This window comes from Sceloporus occidentalis, unplaced genomic scaffold (genome assembly GCF_023333645.1).
Source record: "Sceloporus occidentalis isolate IW3139 unplaced genomic scaffold, rSceOcc1.0.p SCAF_2, whole genome shotgun sequence".
Classification (NCBI taxonomy): domain Eukaryota; kingdom Metazoa; phylum Chordata; class Lepidosauria; order Squamata; family Phrynosomatidae; genus Sceloporus; species Sceloporus occidentalis.
Genome location: NW_028316982.1, coordinates 144313035 through 144333902, shown reverse-complemented (window position 1 = coordinate 144333902; position 20868 = coordinate 144313035). Strand labels below are relative to the sequence as shown.

Sequence of the window (20868 nt, the reverse complement as noted above, 5' to 3'; positions counted from 1 at the left end):
GACACTGCATATATTTGCTGGGGAAGGGAACTTAGAATTTACAACATTCTGGATCTCATATTTGCCTAGTGATATTTTCAAGATAGCCCCAGGTAGGTAAAATTGTCCTTATCTGAAAGCAGGTATTTGTCTTGATACCTGTGCCAAATTGTATAGTTGACAGAATGATTGAATGATTTGTTTGATGATGAGTGAAACATATAAATGCTTCAATGTATTTTTCAAGATGTTAGCATTTTTATTTATTAATTTATTTAGGTATTTATATCCTGCCCTTCAGCCCTAATGGCTCTCAGGGTGGCTTACAATTAATATTTTTAATCAGACAGTTCCCTGCCCTCAGGCTTACAATCTAAAAGACATGAAACAAAAGGAGAAGGGAATGGTGGAGGGAAAGGGGATGAGGTCCAGTGGTTCTTCTCTCCCTTGTTTGTGTACACTGAACCATCAAAAAGGAAAAGTGTTACTATGCATCCACCCATGTGGACAATTTTGGAGTATTTCAGATTCCAAAATTCCAGATAAGGGAGACTCAACCTGTTTCTGATATCAGTGAAGCCTGGCTTGTTTCTCTGAACATCTGAGTTGAAACATTAATCTGTACTATTACGCATAGTATAATACATAATAGACTTTTGCAGACTGTTATGCAGACTTTCAACTTTTCAGCATTCTTTTTCTTCTCTAGCCAACCACAAGAGAAGATCAGAAGCTCTGACTTACTTTTTTATTAGCTGTTAATAATAAGGGCTGTTAGTGGTTGATAAACATGCCAACTTCATATCTTCATTTAGAAAGTTGTTTTATTTCAACAAACAGTAGTCAAAATTGTCCATAGCTTATGGTCAGTTCAAAATGGAAACAATAGCCTCCAGTTTTACATTTACAACAGAAGAGGACTGTAGAGAAGGGAGCAAATGAGCCCTAATTTAGCACGACATCTGAACAAGTTCTAGTGAATTTACTATTATTACTTACACCCTTCAGATCATAAGATACACATAGATCAGTTACTCAAACAGAATACTTTTTTTTCATATTCTAAAATTAAACTTTCAGGGTTCTAAAGTTCTGTCTCCAATTTCAAAACAGAAATATGTGTATCTAAATTTTCAGAAGTTTGAAAAGCACAAACGTAAAGTGGGTTCCCCATAGTTTAATGGGACTTGTTTAAATGTTGCAAACGTTAATCCACAGAACCTCTCCAGGTGTTCTTTTTTCAGTGCATTTTTAAAATTTAACAGCATGGTGCTAAAATATCAGCTGTTGAAACCAGCACATCCTCATGTTGTTTGTATTCATCATCAAAACACAGTTCTGCATTAAAATATTTTCTCCCAATATTTTCATTAATGTGCTGAAGCAGCAAATGAAGTTGTTATTATTATTGAGAAAGCATTTATTATCATTGTTTGTAATCATTTATTTATTTCCATCTGAGCTGCTGAAAATCTGTGTTTTGTGAATTTCAGTGTGAACACATTCATCACTAGAAATAATTTTCAAAAAAGAAAACAAGTCACATTCCCTTCCCAGAGTACATGCCCCCAGCACACATGCGCAACAAACAGCATGGTGTCCACAAATCAAAATGTTATTTCCTGTCCAGCTTTCCTGCTTTCCAGCCAAGGTCCTGGCCCAATTAAATGTTTTAATTCAAGCTGAAATGAATGACTCACTGGAACTAGGGGTTGACCAGAGAAGGAGTAATATTGAAACTAAAAGCACACCAGCTTTCTTTTCTATGTAATGTCTGGGATGCCATGGGACGTCCATACAATGAGTTGGAAGGCTCATCTGGCCTTATGGGAAATCTGACTTTGGATATAGGAATCATGTCCTTACTGAATTTGAAGTCTTGGTGTTCACAGCTTAACAACTAATGCTGCTTCCAAATTGAATGTCAAATATTTCTGTTGACAGAAACTCCCAGATAGCCTTTTTAAACCCTCACTAAATTCTTTAAATTACCCAGTGGTATACTTGAGTGGCATAACGTTATGCTCCTCACAGCTGTTTAAATGCTAGTTGCAGGTGAAGTTAATGTGGAGGAATGCAAAATCCTCGAGATAGGCTATGTGCTTGTTTTTGCTGTACATTTCCCTCCCTGTTGTCTATACCCTTCTGCAGTTCTTTGGGGGTCTCTTAAAATTCCTAATTGTCTGTGTTCAATTTCCAGAGAGAGCATGTGGGGCTGTGCCAGGTCAGCTGTTAACACTTTTCGTTTTTTCAACTCCAGGTATGAAGTATTTTATTGCAAATTATATAATGTTGATGTTGTGTGATTTTTGAGAAATAGTTCAATTCAGTTTTATTTCCCTCTGTGGGAGCTGACCCTTGTAAAAAAAAAAAAAAAGTGGAGAGGAACAACTTTTTGAAGGGGAAAATAGAGGATTAGCACGTAGAGATTTTTGCTTCATTTTCCTCTTCAAACCTGCCTATTATCTCCTGGTATCTAAGATCCTCTGGAGTCCTAGTGTGAAAAAAATATAGTGCATAGGCCTGCACCATTTGTCACACACCAGGCTAAATGCAGCACAGCTCCCCTGTCTCCAAAGGCTGTTCAAAGCTGGGAGGGGGACAGAGGCGAAGGTGTCATAACTTTAGATTCACTAGTAGGTTATTCTTCTTAAAGGATAGCAAGTTTTGCTCATACAGCAAAATCACAGTCATCCAATAAGAGCACATTCAGTATCTTTATACTGTATACTGAAAGCATGTAAAAGGGAAGGAGCCAGCCCCACTCTCAAATATACTTTCATTCAGCACCCACCTAAATAAAATTGATTGGTGCAGGACTTTCACTCCCATTTTCATTGAGTCTTTCCACATCCCACCTGCATTTTATTCCCAAACCTGTATCATATTCAGTTTGCAAAACTATGTGTTTTCTTCCTGCTGTGAAATTCACAAACATTTTACATGTTTTCCTCCAAGATGCACATTTATTTTTATAATGTACCTAATTTACATAATTTTCCTGTTTAATTAAAGCATGTGTTTTGAATATTTGAGGGCTTTAAAAAATAATGTACATAAAATAGATTATATGCATTGTTCTTAGTATGCATTATCCCTTGAAAACTCTGTTAATCGTGCAAATGGTAATATGGTCAACACAAGGTGTACATTTTCTTGCAAAAAGGCTCAGGAGGTATACCAATGATACCTTAATTGAGACTGAAAATTTAATTGCATTCCTTTTTATACCACAGATGAAGGACACCTACAGTGCGCCGTTGCATTATGTGGGGATCTGTTCTGGACCCCTCTGCCTAAGGCAAATCGTGTGTATGCTCAAGCCCCATTGAAAAAAATGGGGCTTGTGCATGGCACACGCGCCATTTCTCTCCCGTTACGCTGCTTTCAGTGTAAGCTGAAAGCCGCATAAAGGGCACCCACGTATGACGTGGGTGCACTGTATAATCTTGCTGTCTTTGTTCACTTCAGGCCTGCTTCACACTTTCTAGATCAGTGGTCCGCAAACTATGCTTTTTAAAGGATTTTGGACTTCAGCTTCCAGAATCCCAGACTATTGGCCAACATGGCTGAGGCTTCTGGGAGTTGAATTCCAAAAATCTCTTAAAAGGCACAGTTTGGGGACCACTGTTCTACATTAATGCCATTGAGAAATGAAGGCATTTGTTTGACTCATCCCTCATGTGGTCTTGCTTTGATTTTGTCTACTTAACTCTTTAATGGCACGGTTTGAATCTTTCCACAATAAACCGCTTGAGTGCTTCTTTCTCCCGACAGTCTCCTCATCTGTAACACTAGCCAGATACAACAGGGCCCCTCTATGCTGAAAGTAGTTGTGCCTGTTGAATTTAGCCAGAGCAAAAGGAGAAGGGTATTATTTCAGTTTGCTTTTGGAGAATTTACCAACATTTGCAAATTTCTCCATAGTTGGGATGGAAAGAACTTGAAGTTTGTTTTTGTTTTTTAAATATAAATATGGGCAAAACAAAACTGAGAGGATTCGCCATCTTTCATTGTAAGCTGTTGATGTGTGCATTAGCTGAGCAGCCCTCTAGCTATACACTGAGGTCTGCCAGGTGCTTGATAGGCAGTCCTTTCACTTTCAAGTCCCACAGAAAAACAAAATATCTGACAGGTTGATAGGCCGCTTTGGTCTTGCTGTGTCAGATGTTGTGCAGCAGCAGGCCAGGAGTGTTTCTAGCAGGCAACATTATGTTACTTTTACCACCATTGGGGACAATGGGACTTGAAGTCTGCTGATTTTGGTATCCGTGGGAGGGGGCATCCAGAATGGATACCCATGGATACCAAGGTCCCACTGTACAAAATTTTCTACATATTTTTGTATTCATTTTCTCCATGTTTGTGTGTGTGTGTGTGTATTCCTTTGACATGCAATTTTCATTCATCACTTCCTTTTTGTAAGCCACTTTCTCCAATCTATGCAATTGTGTCCACTGTTTTCTCAAATGTACACATTTTGTACACACTTTCTTTATTAAAAAACTGCATGCCATTTTCAATAGGAGATCTGAATCACAAACTTTGAAGAAGGATCATTGTGTTCTGGTTCAGAGGCAAATGGCAGCTGTTGCCTTCACTACATCTCTCTTCCCAAGTATAGTGTACTTCTATTTTTCATATTAATGGTAACAATTCATTTATGAGAGAAAACAAAGGGTTGAAAGTTGAGATAGTATAGGGGAGGATTATAATTGCTCCATACTGGAGTACCTATTACAAGTCAAGATTTCTCCTATCCACAGATCCCCATTGCAGGTTCATGTTTATGTAGGATAATATATTACCAATATACCCCACATAAATGCCAGTGTCTTCATTATATTTCTTGTCCTTTTATTCTCCCCACCCCAGTATTCAGCTTGCTCTTGTATTTTTCTTTCATTCCTGTTTTATTCTGTGGCCACACAGCTTGCTCCCTTCCACCAGATGGGCTGTGTTTGGCAGCTGCAAGATCCAGGTGCCAGATTCTACAATATAGCTTTCCATGTTGGCATCTAGGGCCTGCTGTTGCCTTCCTAGCTGACAACTTGGCTTACTCTATGACTGGCAGCTGTGGAGCTGCCTTTGGGATTTCATGTAGAGGGAAACAGTTGTGAGTTGAAAGGACTGCTTGACTTAAATTATCCTACTCTCTGAAAGCAGTTTTCTAGGACTCTTGTTGAATTTGCATACAGTTTCTTAAGTTTTAGTTTTGCTTAAATTTGACAAACCCCAATGGATACCAAGGGCCTACCTCTTAAAACTATAGTTCTTTAAAATGCAAAATAAAGCAAAACACACCTCTCCATCTCTTAAGCCTCACACAGCCCCAGTTTTAACTGTTGAAGCATATACTTTCTCTTCTGGATGCTTAGGCAAGGGACAGGTCAGGAGGCACAGCAGATCAGAATGTTGCTTGAGGTTGCTCTGACACTTCCCCTTAGTGACTCCAGCAAGCTGCACACATGATATGGAGAAGAGATACAAGATAATTAGTTTTTATAAATCCCCTCAGGGATAATCTACAGTTTTTCCTATTTTTTTTCTTCATGGTGCCAGGGATTACAATGGATCTGGGCACCTCTAGACTTCATGGCCACTCTGGACCTCAGTGCACCAGTAAATTCCAGCCCACTGTGGACACCTGTCCCACCAGATTAATGTTATGAAGATTAATTGAAAGGTGAAAGTGATAGGAATCACTTTCAAATAATTAGAGGAAAGGAAGGATACATATATTATTAACAACTTGATTGGTTATAATGTTAGAGACTAGACTTTTCGAATCTGGTGCCCTCCAGATGTGCTGGAGTACAATTCCCCAAATATCACAGCCCATATAACTATACTGGTTATAGGAGCTGTAGTGAATCATATTTTGAAAGCACCAGTCAATGAAGACTATTTCAAACCAAGGCCTAGAAAAAAAAGTAATAAGTAAAGGGTTTAGGAGTCTAGTGCCTTGAGACTGATAGAAAGGTATATAATTTTATAGCTTTTAGACAACAACTCAATACATAATATAAACATAGATATATATTTCTCTGTTAAGAGTATGAAGTGTATATATGTATGTATTTTAATTCCTATCCCAATCTTGGGCTCCCAAAGAAGGTTTTGTTAAAATGTGAGTATATAAATGTCAGAAACATGCAAACTGGGAGTTACCTTTTAAAAACTTAATTTAACTAATTCTGATTTCAGCCACCTTGGTTCTTACTATGGGAGAAAGATGGCATATAAATAAAACAAATTCAATAATTGGAAGTGTTCCATATCAGGGATCGATTTTTGTGATTCAAACTTACTGAGGAAAAAATATGCAAAAGTTAAAGTACCACTGAATTCAGAGTGCTTTATGACCAGTTAAATGGATATTGGTCTGTAGTTGGTTATTATTGATGTTACTAGTAACTTTTTATTACTAATAACTTAATTAATTATTAATTAGCAATTAGCAAAACAGTTGAAGAAAGTTTGTATGGCAGACTTACTTGTTAGGAAAGGAGAATGTGTCACTGCATGGTAGGAGAGACAGTCCTTGTTAAATCTTGCAGGGTTTAAAAAAATTTTTCTCATAGAATATTTTGGTTCTTCATGAGTGCAGTCAGTCCTCCATATCCACAGATTCTTTATTCGCTAATTCAAGCATCCACAGCTTGAAAATATTTTTTAAATATATAAATCCCAAAAAACAAGCCTTGATTTTTGCCATTTTATGTAAGGAACATCATTTTGCTATGCCATTATATTTAATGGAACTTGAGCATCCACAGATTTGGTATCCATGGGGGGGATCCTGGAACTAAACCCCAGCAGACATCAAGGGCCCACTGTATATGCACCTTTTTCACTGGAGGATTATTGAGTCTCCTGATCATCTGTGAGGAAGGGTTGTTTTGGGTTTCAAAATACTAGGATTATTACATAAGCATAGAAATATTAATCAGTTTCATGTATATGTTTTAACTGATTGACAGGTTAATAGGTTAAATCTTCCTAGATTGCCATTGGATTAAAATAATAGTTCTGATGAGGAGGAGTAATCAATCATTCTTAGTTAATATACACATATTAGAGCAGGATGTATCTTATAGTGGACATTATTTTCTATGTAACGGATCGGGATGAATTACTATCCTACGATAGCATCTGCCAACCACAGCTTTTCTAAATATTTGTATTACATCAGTCAACCTCTTTGTTATTTGTTAATCTGTCAATTAATCACCTTCACTGGGAGTCATCACTACTGAATAATGGCACTTACAGTATTTCTGAGTAATCATGTATAGGATTAAACTGTAAGTGCTGTAGCTGTATAAAATGCACTTTATACTCGTCCACCCAAATCTTGGACTACTACTAGGAATATACAGAAGCTCAGACAAATGCAGATGTTTAGCTGTCCATTGATTAAAGAACACAGGCATTTTACTGGTGTGGCCAAAGTAATATTATCTCTCCACTACTTCTGAAAACACAGCCTTGGTGTGTGTTGGTGTCTGTTATAATGGTATTGTATCTGTGGAGCTGAAACTGGCCTTGCCTGATAATGCTGCTGAATAAGTGAGAGAAAGAGAATATACTCATATTCTTCTGATAGTCTTAAGATATTTTTTCTCCTGATGAGAAGACAGACTATAAATGTTGTTTATCTCCCTGTCTAGTACACAAAGTCATCTGCATGGATTTGTATGTTCCATTTTGATATGATTAAGTGTTTTAAGCCTATTGATTTCATGCTGGGGATTAATGATGCTGCATGAACAAGTATCAAGGAATAAAATGTATTTACATGCTTGATTTGAAAACACCCCCCCCCCCCCAAGAAAAAGACTTCAGACAACGTGTTGCTGAATAAGAAAGAGATAGCAACAAAGTAAGACCAGTCCTATAATTGTACAGTGAAAGAGATCTGAATTGACTCATTTTAAGCATTAAAAAATTCAGGAAGAAGAAAGCTTGATCAGAATTGATTATACCATCTTAAATACTTAACACAAGCATTTGATTTCTTTCGCTGAAATAAGAGATTAAAAGGATTTCATTATCACTAACTGTGTATTGGATTTCATGATCAGGAACTGTGTATCACTTCTGCAGTAATCAAAGAACAAGTGCTTATCCACTAATGAGCAGATCTCTGTGTCACTAAAAAGAGTGCTGGCTTTAAAGGGCATGAGCTAAGGATGTGTCATATCTGGGAAGGAAATATAATATTTATGCTTGCAGGTGAAGTTTGCAGTTTGCTGTTTGCTGTTTGCTGTACTTTAGCTCTGAAGCCCACACATCACTAACTACATGTTATACACAGACATGCCTTTAAAAAACCCTAACAGCTATTTCTTTTGACAAAAAGAATGCTTTGGGACATAGTGGAGGGACATGGTGGGGTGCTGAATCTTTCCTCTGCTCTTGACAGCAATGATCCAGTTTGCAACAACCAGCCACTTTCCCCACAGACCAAAGCCCAGATTTGCAAGTATTAACACCTGTTGGGAAACCAAGAAAATGGCTGAAAGGATGAAAACACTGGGGTGACATGGAGCAGGAAAAGATGACCTGGAAAGAGTTAAACATGACTTCCCTATTGCTCTTCTTTATTCCAAATCACCCACTTCAGAAGTTTCTCTTCTTTTTTAAATAACAAAAAAGCCAGTGGGTTTCTCTTAAACATGTTTGCATGCAATGGGTAGTTAGGATCATAGTTTTTATTTAGCCCAAACAGTTCATTGTTCTGTACTCAGCCAATTACCAGTGGAAGCCTTGTCATGCTAGTTTCACATTTATTGCCCAGCCAATTGGCCATTACAAAACACAATAATTAAATCACAAGTGGCCAAACATGAACAACATTCCCAAACATAATTGGAAGCTCCTACTATAATTAAAATCAAATTAAAAATTGTACTACCATTACAGACAAAATCAGAAAACATGGATTTATGGTAACTGTCCAGAAAGTTACATCTGTATTGAGTGGTCACTCTTTTATAATCAAGGTCATACTAGTTATAATGTACTTTGTAGCTAAATGTCACTTATTTCTAAAGACACTATTAGCTTCAGAGGACAAAAGCACATTGACTTGCAAAGCCTTTTTAATGCAGAATATTATTTTATATTTCCTGCCACCCTAAGCTGCAGTCTGTTCTGTGGAAGCAGACTTGTATTGGATACAGTTTCTTTCAGGAAGAGGGTATGGGATGTGTAGTATTTTTGTAGTACAGGAGTAGCTGAAGTGTGTTTTATTGAAAACACCTGCTTCAGTTCTCCAGAAGCATCAATACCACCCATGAAGCTCCTCAAAGTTGCAACTTACACTATAGAGATAAAAACTTAGGGCCAGAGCAGGCGGGCTCAAGTCCACTCTAGCCAGAAGTGGGTCAAAACCCTGCTGTCCACGCAGCCCGCTTCCAAGGTAGTCCATAGATGCAGGGGCCGACCGGTGCCACCAGGAGTCACATTATCCCAGCTCCATTTTGTTCTGGTCCTAAACACTGTAATGTGGCTTTGACATGGCTTCCAGCTGCTTTGGAGGCATGCATTGTCTAAACACCCCACCTACCAAGTGGCTGGAAGCCACTTCATTTGGCTTGTTTCCCTCCTTATCTGCATTTTTTCTTCACTACCTAAATTCAAATGGAATGCTTTTCCTTTCCATTCTTCATGCTGACATATGTGGTGTTTCATCTAGCATAGTGCCAGATCCTAAAACCTCTTGCTTTCAAATGCAGGCGATAAAGTTAAATAGGTAAATACCACACATGGTAATTACATGCAGTCTCAAGAAGGGGTAGACTGCAATACAGCATACTACAATTAGTAAAATACTAATTATTGAGCTGATTTTGTTGTGTCTGCATGATTCATGCAGCTTGGGTCCTGGCTGTTTTGGCAATACAGCATGCCCTTCCCATTCATGGGAGTTCGGTTCTCAGAGTGAGAATAAATGTGCATAATGAAATCCCATTATAGTCAAATGGGTGGCCATGTTGGTGTAGCCACATGCACATGCTGCCGTTGACTATGGCGTGTTACAGACGGGCCCATGAGGTGCCATCATTGCGCCGTCATTACGTGCGAAGGGCGGCGCTTCCTGACGCACCTTGCCCCTCACGCGTTCCACATGGCCATTCCACACGGCCACCGCCATTTTGACGTAGCGGATGCTCTGCATCCACACGTCACGCAGCAGAAGTGTTGCCGCGAGTGCGCGACTAGCACCTCGCGGCGTCTCTTCCGGGGCTGAGGAAGGAGCACGATTTTTGCGCTCCTTCTTTGCTGCGTCTGGGAACCACGTGGTTTGGATGCTGCGGTTCCCGGACGCAGCAACCAGCAGCGGCGCGAGACTGCCCCTTCTGGGCCGCCTGTAACACGCCAAAAATTACTATAATCATTGTCCATAAGTGAAATCTAGAAATGCTTGGAACAGAATCTTCTCAGTCTTGATACAACTCTAAGGCTGCTCCCCTGGGAAGCCTTTAAGTGATTTAGCCATGTAGGGTTACTACAATGTTTAAAATGTTCTGAAATTCTCTCATACCTTTAAACGTATAAACTATCTGGGCAAATATACTGATTTGTTCATTGTTACTTTGTTCAGGAGGGCAACCGCTGGAGGTTCATGGTACTTTAAAAAGCTATAATACAGTGGCTGCAGTGAGGGCATGGTCAGTCACAAAATGTGTGCCCTGGGGAGCAGTTGATGTAAAATAAAAACAATGACTAATCTACAAGGGTTGCTTCCACAGGGTATTGTGATATTGTATGGATCCCCCTGGATCTTCATGAGTTTTATACCATCAAACCAACCAAAAAAACTACAGAACTGTGGATGCAGCAATGATACATGGTTTGAAGAGGTTTGAGAGGCTGCTTTATATAAAATCATAGGGTTCCATAATTATCTGTGTGCCAGATCCATAGGTGCATTCTGTGACCAGACAGGAACATAACTTTTACAGTTTAGACCATAGGGACATATATGCACAGTAATATGAAGGTGGTTCTGGGAGAAATCCCAAATTATGCAAATCCAGGAAGGCCAGTTTTAATACTGATGCGTCTAGTTTTTACCACCATATGTGGCACTTGCCATTCTTCTTGCTATGTTGTCATCCTGGTCTCTTTGTTCTCCTCTCCTGGTTTGTTGAGTCATGCCACCCAGAGTTACTTTGGTGGAATGGATATAGTGGACAGCTTTACCTCCAGCTAGTGCTTCATTTTCAGTATGCCTGGCAACAAGATGTTTTTTTAAAGGTAACTGAATTAGGATAGGAGGAATCTCAAAAGGAGAATGACTTTCATTGGTGTCCTGGAAGACTTCAGTGGGTACCACACAGTGACCAATTGTTGTGTTGGTTTTGTGGTTATGTTACAGAAGTAACAAAAGAATGCTGCTATTCACTATTTCAGTCAGACAGTGAATCTGCCTTGCAGGTTCTCTATTATGTTTCTCATTCCCAGGATTTTTGTTTCTTTGCCATTCCCTCTATGGTCATTTGGCAGTTCTAATAGCATGCTCAGTCCAAGAGCTTAGAAAACTTCCTCAATTTTTTTATTTCTTTACTACAGCTCCCATATTGGCTGAAGGATAATGCAAGTTGTACTTCAGACCTTTTCTAAGTTCTTTTTAGTTCTTACCAGGCTTCATTGTTTCCTTCTCCACCACCACTACCCATAATTTTCCCCTCAAGATTTGTTAAGCTTGTGCAAACTTTAGGAGACTTCCCTTCTGTGAATGGGTGGTAACACAAGGATCCTAATTTAGAGAATGAAGTCCATTAGTATTGTTGTAACGAAGGGTCCATGCAGACAGGCCAAAATAAAGCTGCTTCGGGTCACTTTGGAGGTATGCTGTTTAAATGATGCATGCATCCTAAGAGGTCAAAAGCCATGCCAAAGCCATGATCCAATACTAAGGCCTGGAGGGCAGCTTCTGGCCTCTTAAGATATGTGTGTCATTTAAACAGCATATCTCCAAAGTGACCCGAAGCAGCTTTGTTTTGGCCTGTCTGTAATGGGCCTATGTACTTTCAAGTCAACTCTGACACAATATGATAATCTCATGAGGTTTTCTCAGCAGCATTTATTCAGAGAAATTTTGCCATTGCCTTCCTCTTAAGCTGAGATAGACTGATCGAAGGTCACTGAGTGGGTTTCCATAGCTGAGTGGAGATTTCAACCTTGGTCTCTCAGAGTTTTAGTCCAACACACAAACCATTACACTACGTTCTTTATTAGTATATTGGATTTTTAGAATATTTTGATTAGGTGCATTACTATAAGTTTCTGAAATGAAAGGAAGTCATTGGATTTTTTAAAAAGCAGGTTCAATATGAACCTGTTTATGAACCTTCAGTATTCAGTTTGAAGGTTGAATATTTTCTGAAAGGAAAACAGACTTGCTTTTTCTGCTGATTTTTGCCGACTACAATTCAGGTTTTAAAGTCATAGGAGATACAGATGCAGGTATATTTCATGCTGAATGTTTTTCATTTCGGACTGCAACTTGACATACCCCCCACCCAGGGTGGAAATTTTACTTAAAGCCACATTTTGTGCTATTTTTAGCAACAGCCTTGTGCAGTGAGTTAGCTTTCTGTGTTTGTATCTTGTATGAATGGTTTACAAATTCTGTTCTAGGGCAGGCTGGGGAACCTGTAGCTCTCCAGATGACATCAACTCCATTCCACATTAGATCTACTGCTTGCCCAATGGTGAGGCATGATGGGAGTAGGAGCTCATCAGTGTATGGAAGTCTAATGGTTGCCCACCCTGATTCTTGGGAAAACTTGTGGGTTCCTTGGCTGACGTGTTGTTAAAGGAGATGCTTACTGAAATTAGGAACTTTGAAAAACATGGTCTAGAGTAGCAAGTTGAAAAGCTGCACAACCACTACCAGTGTTGCTAGACATTTGCTGAAGCTGGCTTCTCAGCAGGAGGCCCACAGGTCACCACCAGAGTCTCCTGGCACAGTTGCTGCTTCTCTTGCACTGCCAGAGAAAAAGCAATGGCAAGAAATAGGAGCGTACATAAGGAACAGCAGCTGCTACTGTCTGCTCAGACCTGTCAGGACAGAGAGGGGCCTGCCATGAACAACCTGTCCAAGTCTTCTTCACAGTCTTGGAGCAGTGTCATGTCTAGCATTCCAGACCTTGGGGGGAAAATTTAAACTAAAATTTCTAAAACATCCCAGCCAGCATAGCTGGAGAATTCTGAGATTTGTGGTTCAAAACAGAAATGTTCCCAAGCTTTGCAAAAATTTCAGTCTGCTTTTTTAAAAAAACGAGTATATAAGAGACAGTGGATCTCCTGCTAGCTAGAAGAGTGAGCACGACTTCATTTTTCCATCATGAATTATGCAGGATCTTTTGAATCCTGCACCTGCACAGAGGCAGGAAGCTTGTAAGTAATCATTCTTGGTTTCCTGGGTTTACACTGACTCGGAAAAGCTCAGCTAAGTTTCAGAAAACCTGGTGTTCTAATAAGCAGCTCCCATTAGCTTGATTTGCTAATAACACAGGCCAAGTCTCTCTCTCTTTCTCTCTCTCTCTCTCTATGTCTGACTCTATCTGTGTGTCTGTCTCTGTGTGTGGCTCTCCTCCTTTTTGTTACCTGCCTGGCTGCCAGAACTGACAGGAAAATGTAACTATGGTGAGTGAAGTAAAACATTTGTCAGCATTGAGGAGTCAGATTCACAGTATTCTGGGAGGATTCTAAGGATTTTGAAAAACTGGTGCTTGCTTGAGTGTTGAGCACTGGGGATGAACATTCATTTAATATTGATGAAGTGTTTTCCTTTTAAAAAAAAGGGATCAAAGGCAACATACCATTGCTTCTGGAAAAGAAAAAAAACCCTTCTGTTCTTAGAAGCAATTTTGCCCTTTGCCTATTGTTTTAGTGAGAATTTAATTCTGGCATTCTCTTATGACTTTAGTAAGTTTAACAGTGTGTGTTTGTGTTTGTACAGTACACATGTACAGTCAGGAGCTTTTTATGAAAGTACATTAAACCATACAAAAATTTTGCACTTATCATTTTTGCCAAAACCATATTTCAACATACCAGTGAGATTAAGCTAAAAATTGTAATGGAGTTGTTTCTGAATTTTTGGCTAGTGAGCAGGCCCTAGCAATCTTGTCATCCTTGGCTTTCAGAGCTCAAGTGTACACAAAAAGTGTATAAGCATTGGCTTGTATTTATTAATGGCCTGTCTGTGCCAGCCAGAGTGATGGCACCTGCATTCATTAACAGATGTACAGAAGGCAGAATTTCAGGAGGCCCAGTTTTCCTTACCCCTGCAGGGCAAGTTGTATCTGACCAGAATCACGTTTGTTACACAGCTATTAAGTGTACAGGAACTTTGTCCTCCTCTACATGTCGCTACCCTCATCAGCAGAATGAGCAAAGAATGAGCCCTCCTTACTCCTGCAACCCCTTCTCCCATGCACCTTCAAAAACTGTCCTAGGAGATTGGAAGACCCTCTGGGTCACATATTGGGAGGGCTGAAGGGGAGGAAGATAAAGGGAAAGGAGCATTGCTAAGTGAGTGTTTGCTCATGTAACACTGAATTTCTTTGGGATGAGAACATTCCTATACAAAGCTGCCTTGTGTGTTTCTGGTTCTGATCATTGGTGAATCTAGCCGAGTGCTGTCCATTTTGACTGGCACTGACTCTTCAAGAACTGTAGGTCCAGGCCTTTCCCAGGCCTTACAACCTGAGGTCTTTTAAACTGGAGATGCTAAGAACAGAACAAAAATGGTATATATGCAAAGTATGTACCCTAACACTGGGATGGGAAACTTGGGAGCCTCCACATGTTGGACTGTAGCACACAGCACCCTTAGTCAGAATTGCCAGAGATGGAGGATAATGGAAGCTGCAGTCCAACAACATTCAGAGAACCATGGAGTCTCCAGTCTTGCTCTAATGGATTATCCTGACCCATATAACAGAATGAAAGTCTTAAATGAACATATATGCAGCAGCACTGCAGCTGTGGCACACATTTATTTTTAAAGAACTGCCTATTTTACTTACTTATTTATTTACTTTATTAATTTATTTATAAGCTGCCTTTATCCCAGGCTGGGACCCAAGGCAGTACAAATAGCAAAAATATTACTGCAATTGCAAAAAAGTACAGCAAAGTATAAAACAATTCTCCCACATGTTCTGAAGAACTGCAAACACACTGTCACATTTACCCTTCATCACAGGGCTGGGAGAGAGAACATAACACATTGTGCTGCCAGCCCAAAATATCTCAACAATCTTGTTTCCTTTTATTGACCTGGTGGAAGGTATCGATCCTCCTACATCTGTTTATTGCAGCATTTAAGCAAAAGCACAAGAGACCTTGCAGAAGTAATGGTGGGAGCTCTAGAAAATGGAGATTGGTTGGCCATAGTAACATGCATTAGAAACGTCTAAACTGGACTGTCACAATCCATTTTTGTGGGACTGCCAAGACAATTCAGAAACTGTAGCTGTTTCAAAACTCTATGATTAAGCCTAATGGAACATCCTATTATGCACGTGTTGTATCAGTGCTACTTCAGGGAATTTCACCGGCTGCCTATTTCAGTGTTGTTGACTTCCAAGGCCTTGAATAGCTGGGAACCAGACTACTTGAAAGAGCACATATTGCAAAGGTGATTAGAGGACGCTGTACAAATGTGACAGATCTAGAGGGAAACGTATAGTGACTTGAAGGAGGGCCTTCTCCACAGTGGTCCCATGTCCTTTTCTTACAACAGGAACATCACTTCCTGGCACCATTTTGAGAGAGACTGAAGAAGAAAACAGAGGTATATGGTCATGATGTGTGGGGCAGGCTGAGGCCTAAAAGAGGGTCTAGAGGAGAAATTGACCCCTGATTCCCAGAAATTGCTCTCCTAGCAAGGGTGAGTACATTCCAGGGATGGGGACCCACACTGTCTGCCCTCCCCCCATCCAGTAACAGCTGCACAATGCCATTTCTTCTACAAGATTTTCTTCTAAGGTTGGGTGGAAACCCCACACAATTCCTTTAGATCAGGGCACGTGAGGAATGCACTCCTTGCTTTCAAGCTGAATACCACATCCAGGAAGATTCTGGGAGGGTTTTTAACTTGAAAATGAGGTGACTGTTCCCCAGGCACCTTGCTTTAAATTGCTGGCTGCTCTTCTGCTGCTGCTGCCACATCAGAACATTTGGTAAATTGGAGAGAAGAGCAGCAAAAACAGATGGGTGGCTGTGTGTGGGCTATGTATTGCCCACCCCTCTCTTACAGATACAACAGGCATTTACAATGCTGCGGATTCACCTGTTAGTAAAAACATACCCACCCAACCCGCAAATCATTGCTGATCCTTCATACTGACTTTGCTGGTCCCTGAATACCTTGCCATCTATTTTACTGTTGCTTTTATTGTGTTATTTATTGCAAAGAAAGGCAGTCTACAGTACATTACATTGTATTGAGTGTACTGCATTACATTGTAAACCATTGAGTTATTTATTACAATGAAAGGCAGTCTACAAATAGCTTAAATATTTTCTTAAAAACAAAAATGAAGATGGAGAGCCCCTTCCGCTTTTGCATCTGGCCAGCCTCCAGGCCCATTCAAGGTGTCATTGACAGGGCAAACCAGGCCGGTGTGGTTTCAAAGCCCTTCTTAGCAGTGGGCTCAGTCAGGATGCCCAGAAGAAGAGTGCTGCATCTGCAGCAAAGCCCCACTGGATGTACAGCTGTTGCATTTGTTATTGTTGTTTCTGGGGAGGTGTGGAGTTAATCCTGCATATGAAAGGCAAGAATGCCGTCTGTGTGTCAAAACAGGTGTGCAACTGGAAGGCAACTTGGGAGTTTGTCAGTTGGCCTGGGAGGAATTGTGTGACCGGAAGGCTGATTAAAGGAGGAGGCCAACATTGTCACACTTTGAGAAAGTTACTTTTTTGGGCAATGACCTTTAGAATCCTGTAGTCAGTATGCTGGCAAGTAACTTTTCTATGCTCTAGTACTGTGGGCTGAGTGCCTCATCTCTCTTTCTGCCCCCCTATGTCTCCCACATTGCCTCTATCTATCAATATGATAAAACCCTATGCCATAATGCTTTTAATAAGTTGTTGGGATTCCTGCTCCTTGTCTCTCTCAGCAAAGATAAGTTGTGCTCGCTTTGAAACACGATATCCCTCCCTCTCTTGTTTCCTGTCTCTTGGCTGCTGTACGAAATGGCTGGGTCACTCAGTCCTCATCTGTTTCTGTACTTCCCTTGCTTGGGTGGGTGGGGTGGGACGGGGTGGGGGAGTCCAGAGCTGGCTCCCATTTTGAGCTGATTCTGTCATTTCCGTTAGGCCAGAGTTTGAGCAGATGCCAAAACCAACAGGTGATCCTTCTTGCAACAAAAAACAAGGGAGGGAGAGGCAGGAAGGAGGCCATGCATGCATGAGACAGTTCACCAGAGGGACTGTCTGGCTGTTCTCCATCTCTCTACATAACTAACACACAGAGATCCCCCACTTCTCAGCCTCCCCACATACTGAGAAGAAAATCTGTTCAGAGCAGCTCAGCTGCAGCAAGCGCCCAAACAGCCACTGAAGAAGAGTGACAGAGAAAGGAATGGAAAGAGCCTGTGAACAGTTTGAGCTCAGAGATGCACTGCGGTCTTCAAGGGAGAAGGCGGTGGTTGGTCCTTTTAAAGACAGGGAACCAAATTGCATTAGCTACTCCAAAACAGTATCTGCTGAATTACCCATTATGGATTTTTTAAAAAACAAAAAGAACTGCAGACAGAACTCAGCCTCAAATCATATTATTAAAATTAGCTCAGTGCTATCAGACAATTCATTTCAGGCCAATTTATTTATTTTGTTGCTTTTGGGGGGGGATGTTGGGTCTGGCATAGTATTTGGCGCTAACAGGTTGTGCTTGATCATTTGAGAGTGGAGTGGAGAATAGAGTAAAAGCTTTATAAACTGTTGGTCAAGCAGAAAAGACAGGACTTTGACTTATTCCTTGCAGATAATTTCTTAATTCACAGTGAAAATAGGCCAACAGTGACCCACATGGCAGGTTATATTGTCATCTAAATCTATTCTGCTGTATTTGTTTTATAAAAAATAATGCACTTTGTGTATCTAATTCACTGGGGCTTGATTCCAGGACCCACCCATCCCCCATAGATACCAAAATCTGTGGATGCTCAAGTCGCATTATATAGAATGGTGTAGTAAAACAGTGCACCTTATATAAAATGACACAATCAAGGTTTGGTTTTTGGAATTTATATATATTTAAAATATTTTCAAACTGTGAATGGTTGAATCTGGATAAATAATCTGTGGCTATGGAAGGCAGACTGTACTCAGTAAATCTGGTAGTTATAAATAGGATGACCAAGATACTCACATGTTTCATAGTTTGTCCTTGTATTTGCAATACTTTTACATGCAAATTGAGTGAACAGTTTTATGAGTATATGACTGCTGCTGCCTTATTACATAGTGTTTACAAAGGAGAAGTATTGCATAGGTTGTTTGTGAGGTTTTTAAATCAATATTCCTTTCCTTTGGTGGTTTTGCAAGGGAAGCCATCCTAGTTTTAAACAAAGTTTTCTTGCACAAATTGAAAACAGCTTGATGGAGAGCAAAGATGCACATCACTACTACTACTACTTGTACTTTGTTTTTGCACAGACAGTGAAAAGTCTAACATTTTTTTCAATGAAGTGTTTTAATAAGACACCATTTCTCATAGGAGAAGACAAAATATACAGCCTTAATATGTGGTCTAAATACACTAAAGGCACTAGACCCCCATCTGATCTTGAAAGCTAAGCAGGATCGGTATTTGGGTGGGAGACCACCAGTGAACACCAAGTGCTATAGGCTACATCTGAAAGAACTGGCAAAACCACCTCCTTGTCTAAGGAAAGCCTTTGAAATTCATGGGATTGCCATAAATGGACAGGCAACTTGAGGGCACATACACATACACAGTACCTGTGAAAGAAATGAGCATTGTATGTGAATCAGTTGTATCTGGATGTGAAGCGGAATAGAGAATGCCACCATTTCAGTGAGGTGCATTGCAATGGCATGTGGCAATATGAGGGAGAGAGTAGGAAGGAAGGGAGAGTGTGTGATGCAAGCAAAATAGTGGAAGAAATAAGGAAGGGGCATGTTATAAGGCCATGTTGAGAGGCGAGAAAGTGAGTAGGAGGGAAGGAAGAATTAAGTGGTACAAGGTGCAAAGTGGAGGAAGCAAGGGAAGGATAAATTGTGAGGATGTGAATTAGGCGAGAGAGTGGGTAGGAAGAAAAGCAGAGAGCAGCAAGGGGAAAGTAGGAAAAGAGGAAAGGGAAAGTGAGAGATGCAGTGGCAGGATGAACAGAATAAGAGCAGGATGCATTGCAGAGTGCTGAGATGGGATGAGGGAAGAGAAAAGAGAAAAAGGGAGTAGTGCAAATGACAGAAAACAAGAAGCAGAGGAGGGATGCTTTGTGAGGATGCAAGATGAGGTTAGAGGGAAGGGAGAGTATTTGTTTACTTATATCTTCTTATTACCCTGTGACTCAGGTGACTGTCAATCTCTGGGGCCTCCTGTGCTATTTTCACAGAGAGGTTTTTTTGCCATCAGTGAAGAAATGCCATTTTTTAAAAAAATGACCTGACAAAATACCACTGGAAGTAGATATGCATGACAACATGTTAACATTGCTCTTGTTCTTTTATTTGTCTTACCCTGAAGATGTACATGATTCCCCTTTCCCTAATACAGTAATCCCCAGAACAATCTTGTTAGGTACGTCTGCTGAGAGGCATTGGTGGCCCAAATTCACATGGTGAATTCCAGGATCAAGTTGAGATTTGAACTTGGTCTTCCTCTTCCAAGTCCAGCACTTTACACATTCCTCTATGTTGTTTCTGACAAATCCGTTGAAACATAATGGAAAACAAAATTCAACAATTAATGTGCTGAATTTGCATGATTAAAATGCTAATGATAATATTCTCCATAATTAGGGTAATTTACATAATATAAAAATAATCTGCCCAGTTTTGAGGGCATAAAATCTGGCATCTCAAACAAGAAGAGAGTCATTTAAGAAATGAGACTTGCTAAATCAACCCATTGATTCAGTGGGATTAACACTTAGATTTCCCCCAATATATATGCACAGAATAAAAACTGGCAAAAGAGCAACAGTTTAGTGGTTATTAAATGACTAGACTCCTAGTTGTTCATGGCCTGGTACTTAGAGAGTATGGTGGCCTGATATTTATCTGCAAATACAAGAACATAAGGAAATCTTCCATTCCTCTACCTTGCCCCTTGAAGTTACACTTCTTTGCTTGTTGAAATCAAGGACACCAGAACTGAATATGACATTTAATAGGTGCAGAATTGTTATTTTCTACTCCCTCACCTTCCCTTTCACCCATAGATTGGGAATACACATCTTTTTTTTCTGCTTGAAGGCCTCAGATGATGCTGATAACCTGAGGGAGTAAGAAGGGATTCAGCCAGAGTCCAAGTAGGTAACAGTGTACATATTCAAGGTTTATTTTTTAAGAAAGAAAACAGTTGAGTATGATGACGTGAATTTTTTGTCTCTTTTTATTTACATTGGACTTGCCTGGGGAGGGGAGGTTCCTATGAGTCCATTCCAACTCTTTCTTACTTTTTCTTTTTCTTTAAAGGGCATGTTATCATATTACGTAAATACTATTTACTGGCATGTCAAACAAATTTATTTGCTAGGCATGTTCCTTTGGGATTCTAAGTGGTGCTCTCTTGCACCAGCCTTTACAAAAATTGCTTAACAGGAGACATGGGACCAAAATAAATGAGGCAAAACATTTGTTTATGCAGAAGTGTGTATTTTGTATTAA

The 20868-nt window shown here is 40.0% G+C and overlaps 1 protein-coding gene across 6 annotated transcripts in view; it reads left to right on the top strand.

The window, feature by feature from the left end:
• The window catches only part of LOC149319097 (Krueppel-like factor 12), a 261087-nt gene that overhangs the window by 181020 nt on the left and 59199 nt on the right, over positions 1-20868 (top strand). For 5 of the 6 annotated variants that reach the window (XM_089511110.1, XM_089511111.1, XM_089511108.1 and 2 more), the window contains exon 5: positions 2180-2239. The exons of the other annotated variant lie outside the window; for it this stretch is intronic. In XM_089511110.1, coding sequence (XP_089367236.1) covers positions 2180-2239 — 60 coding nt within the window. The remainder of the gene's footprint in view (positions 1-2179; positions 2240-20868) is intronic. 6 annotated transcript variants of the gene reach the window in all.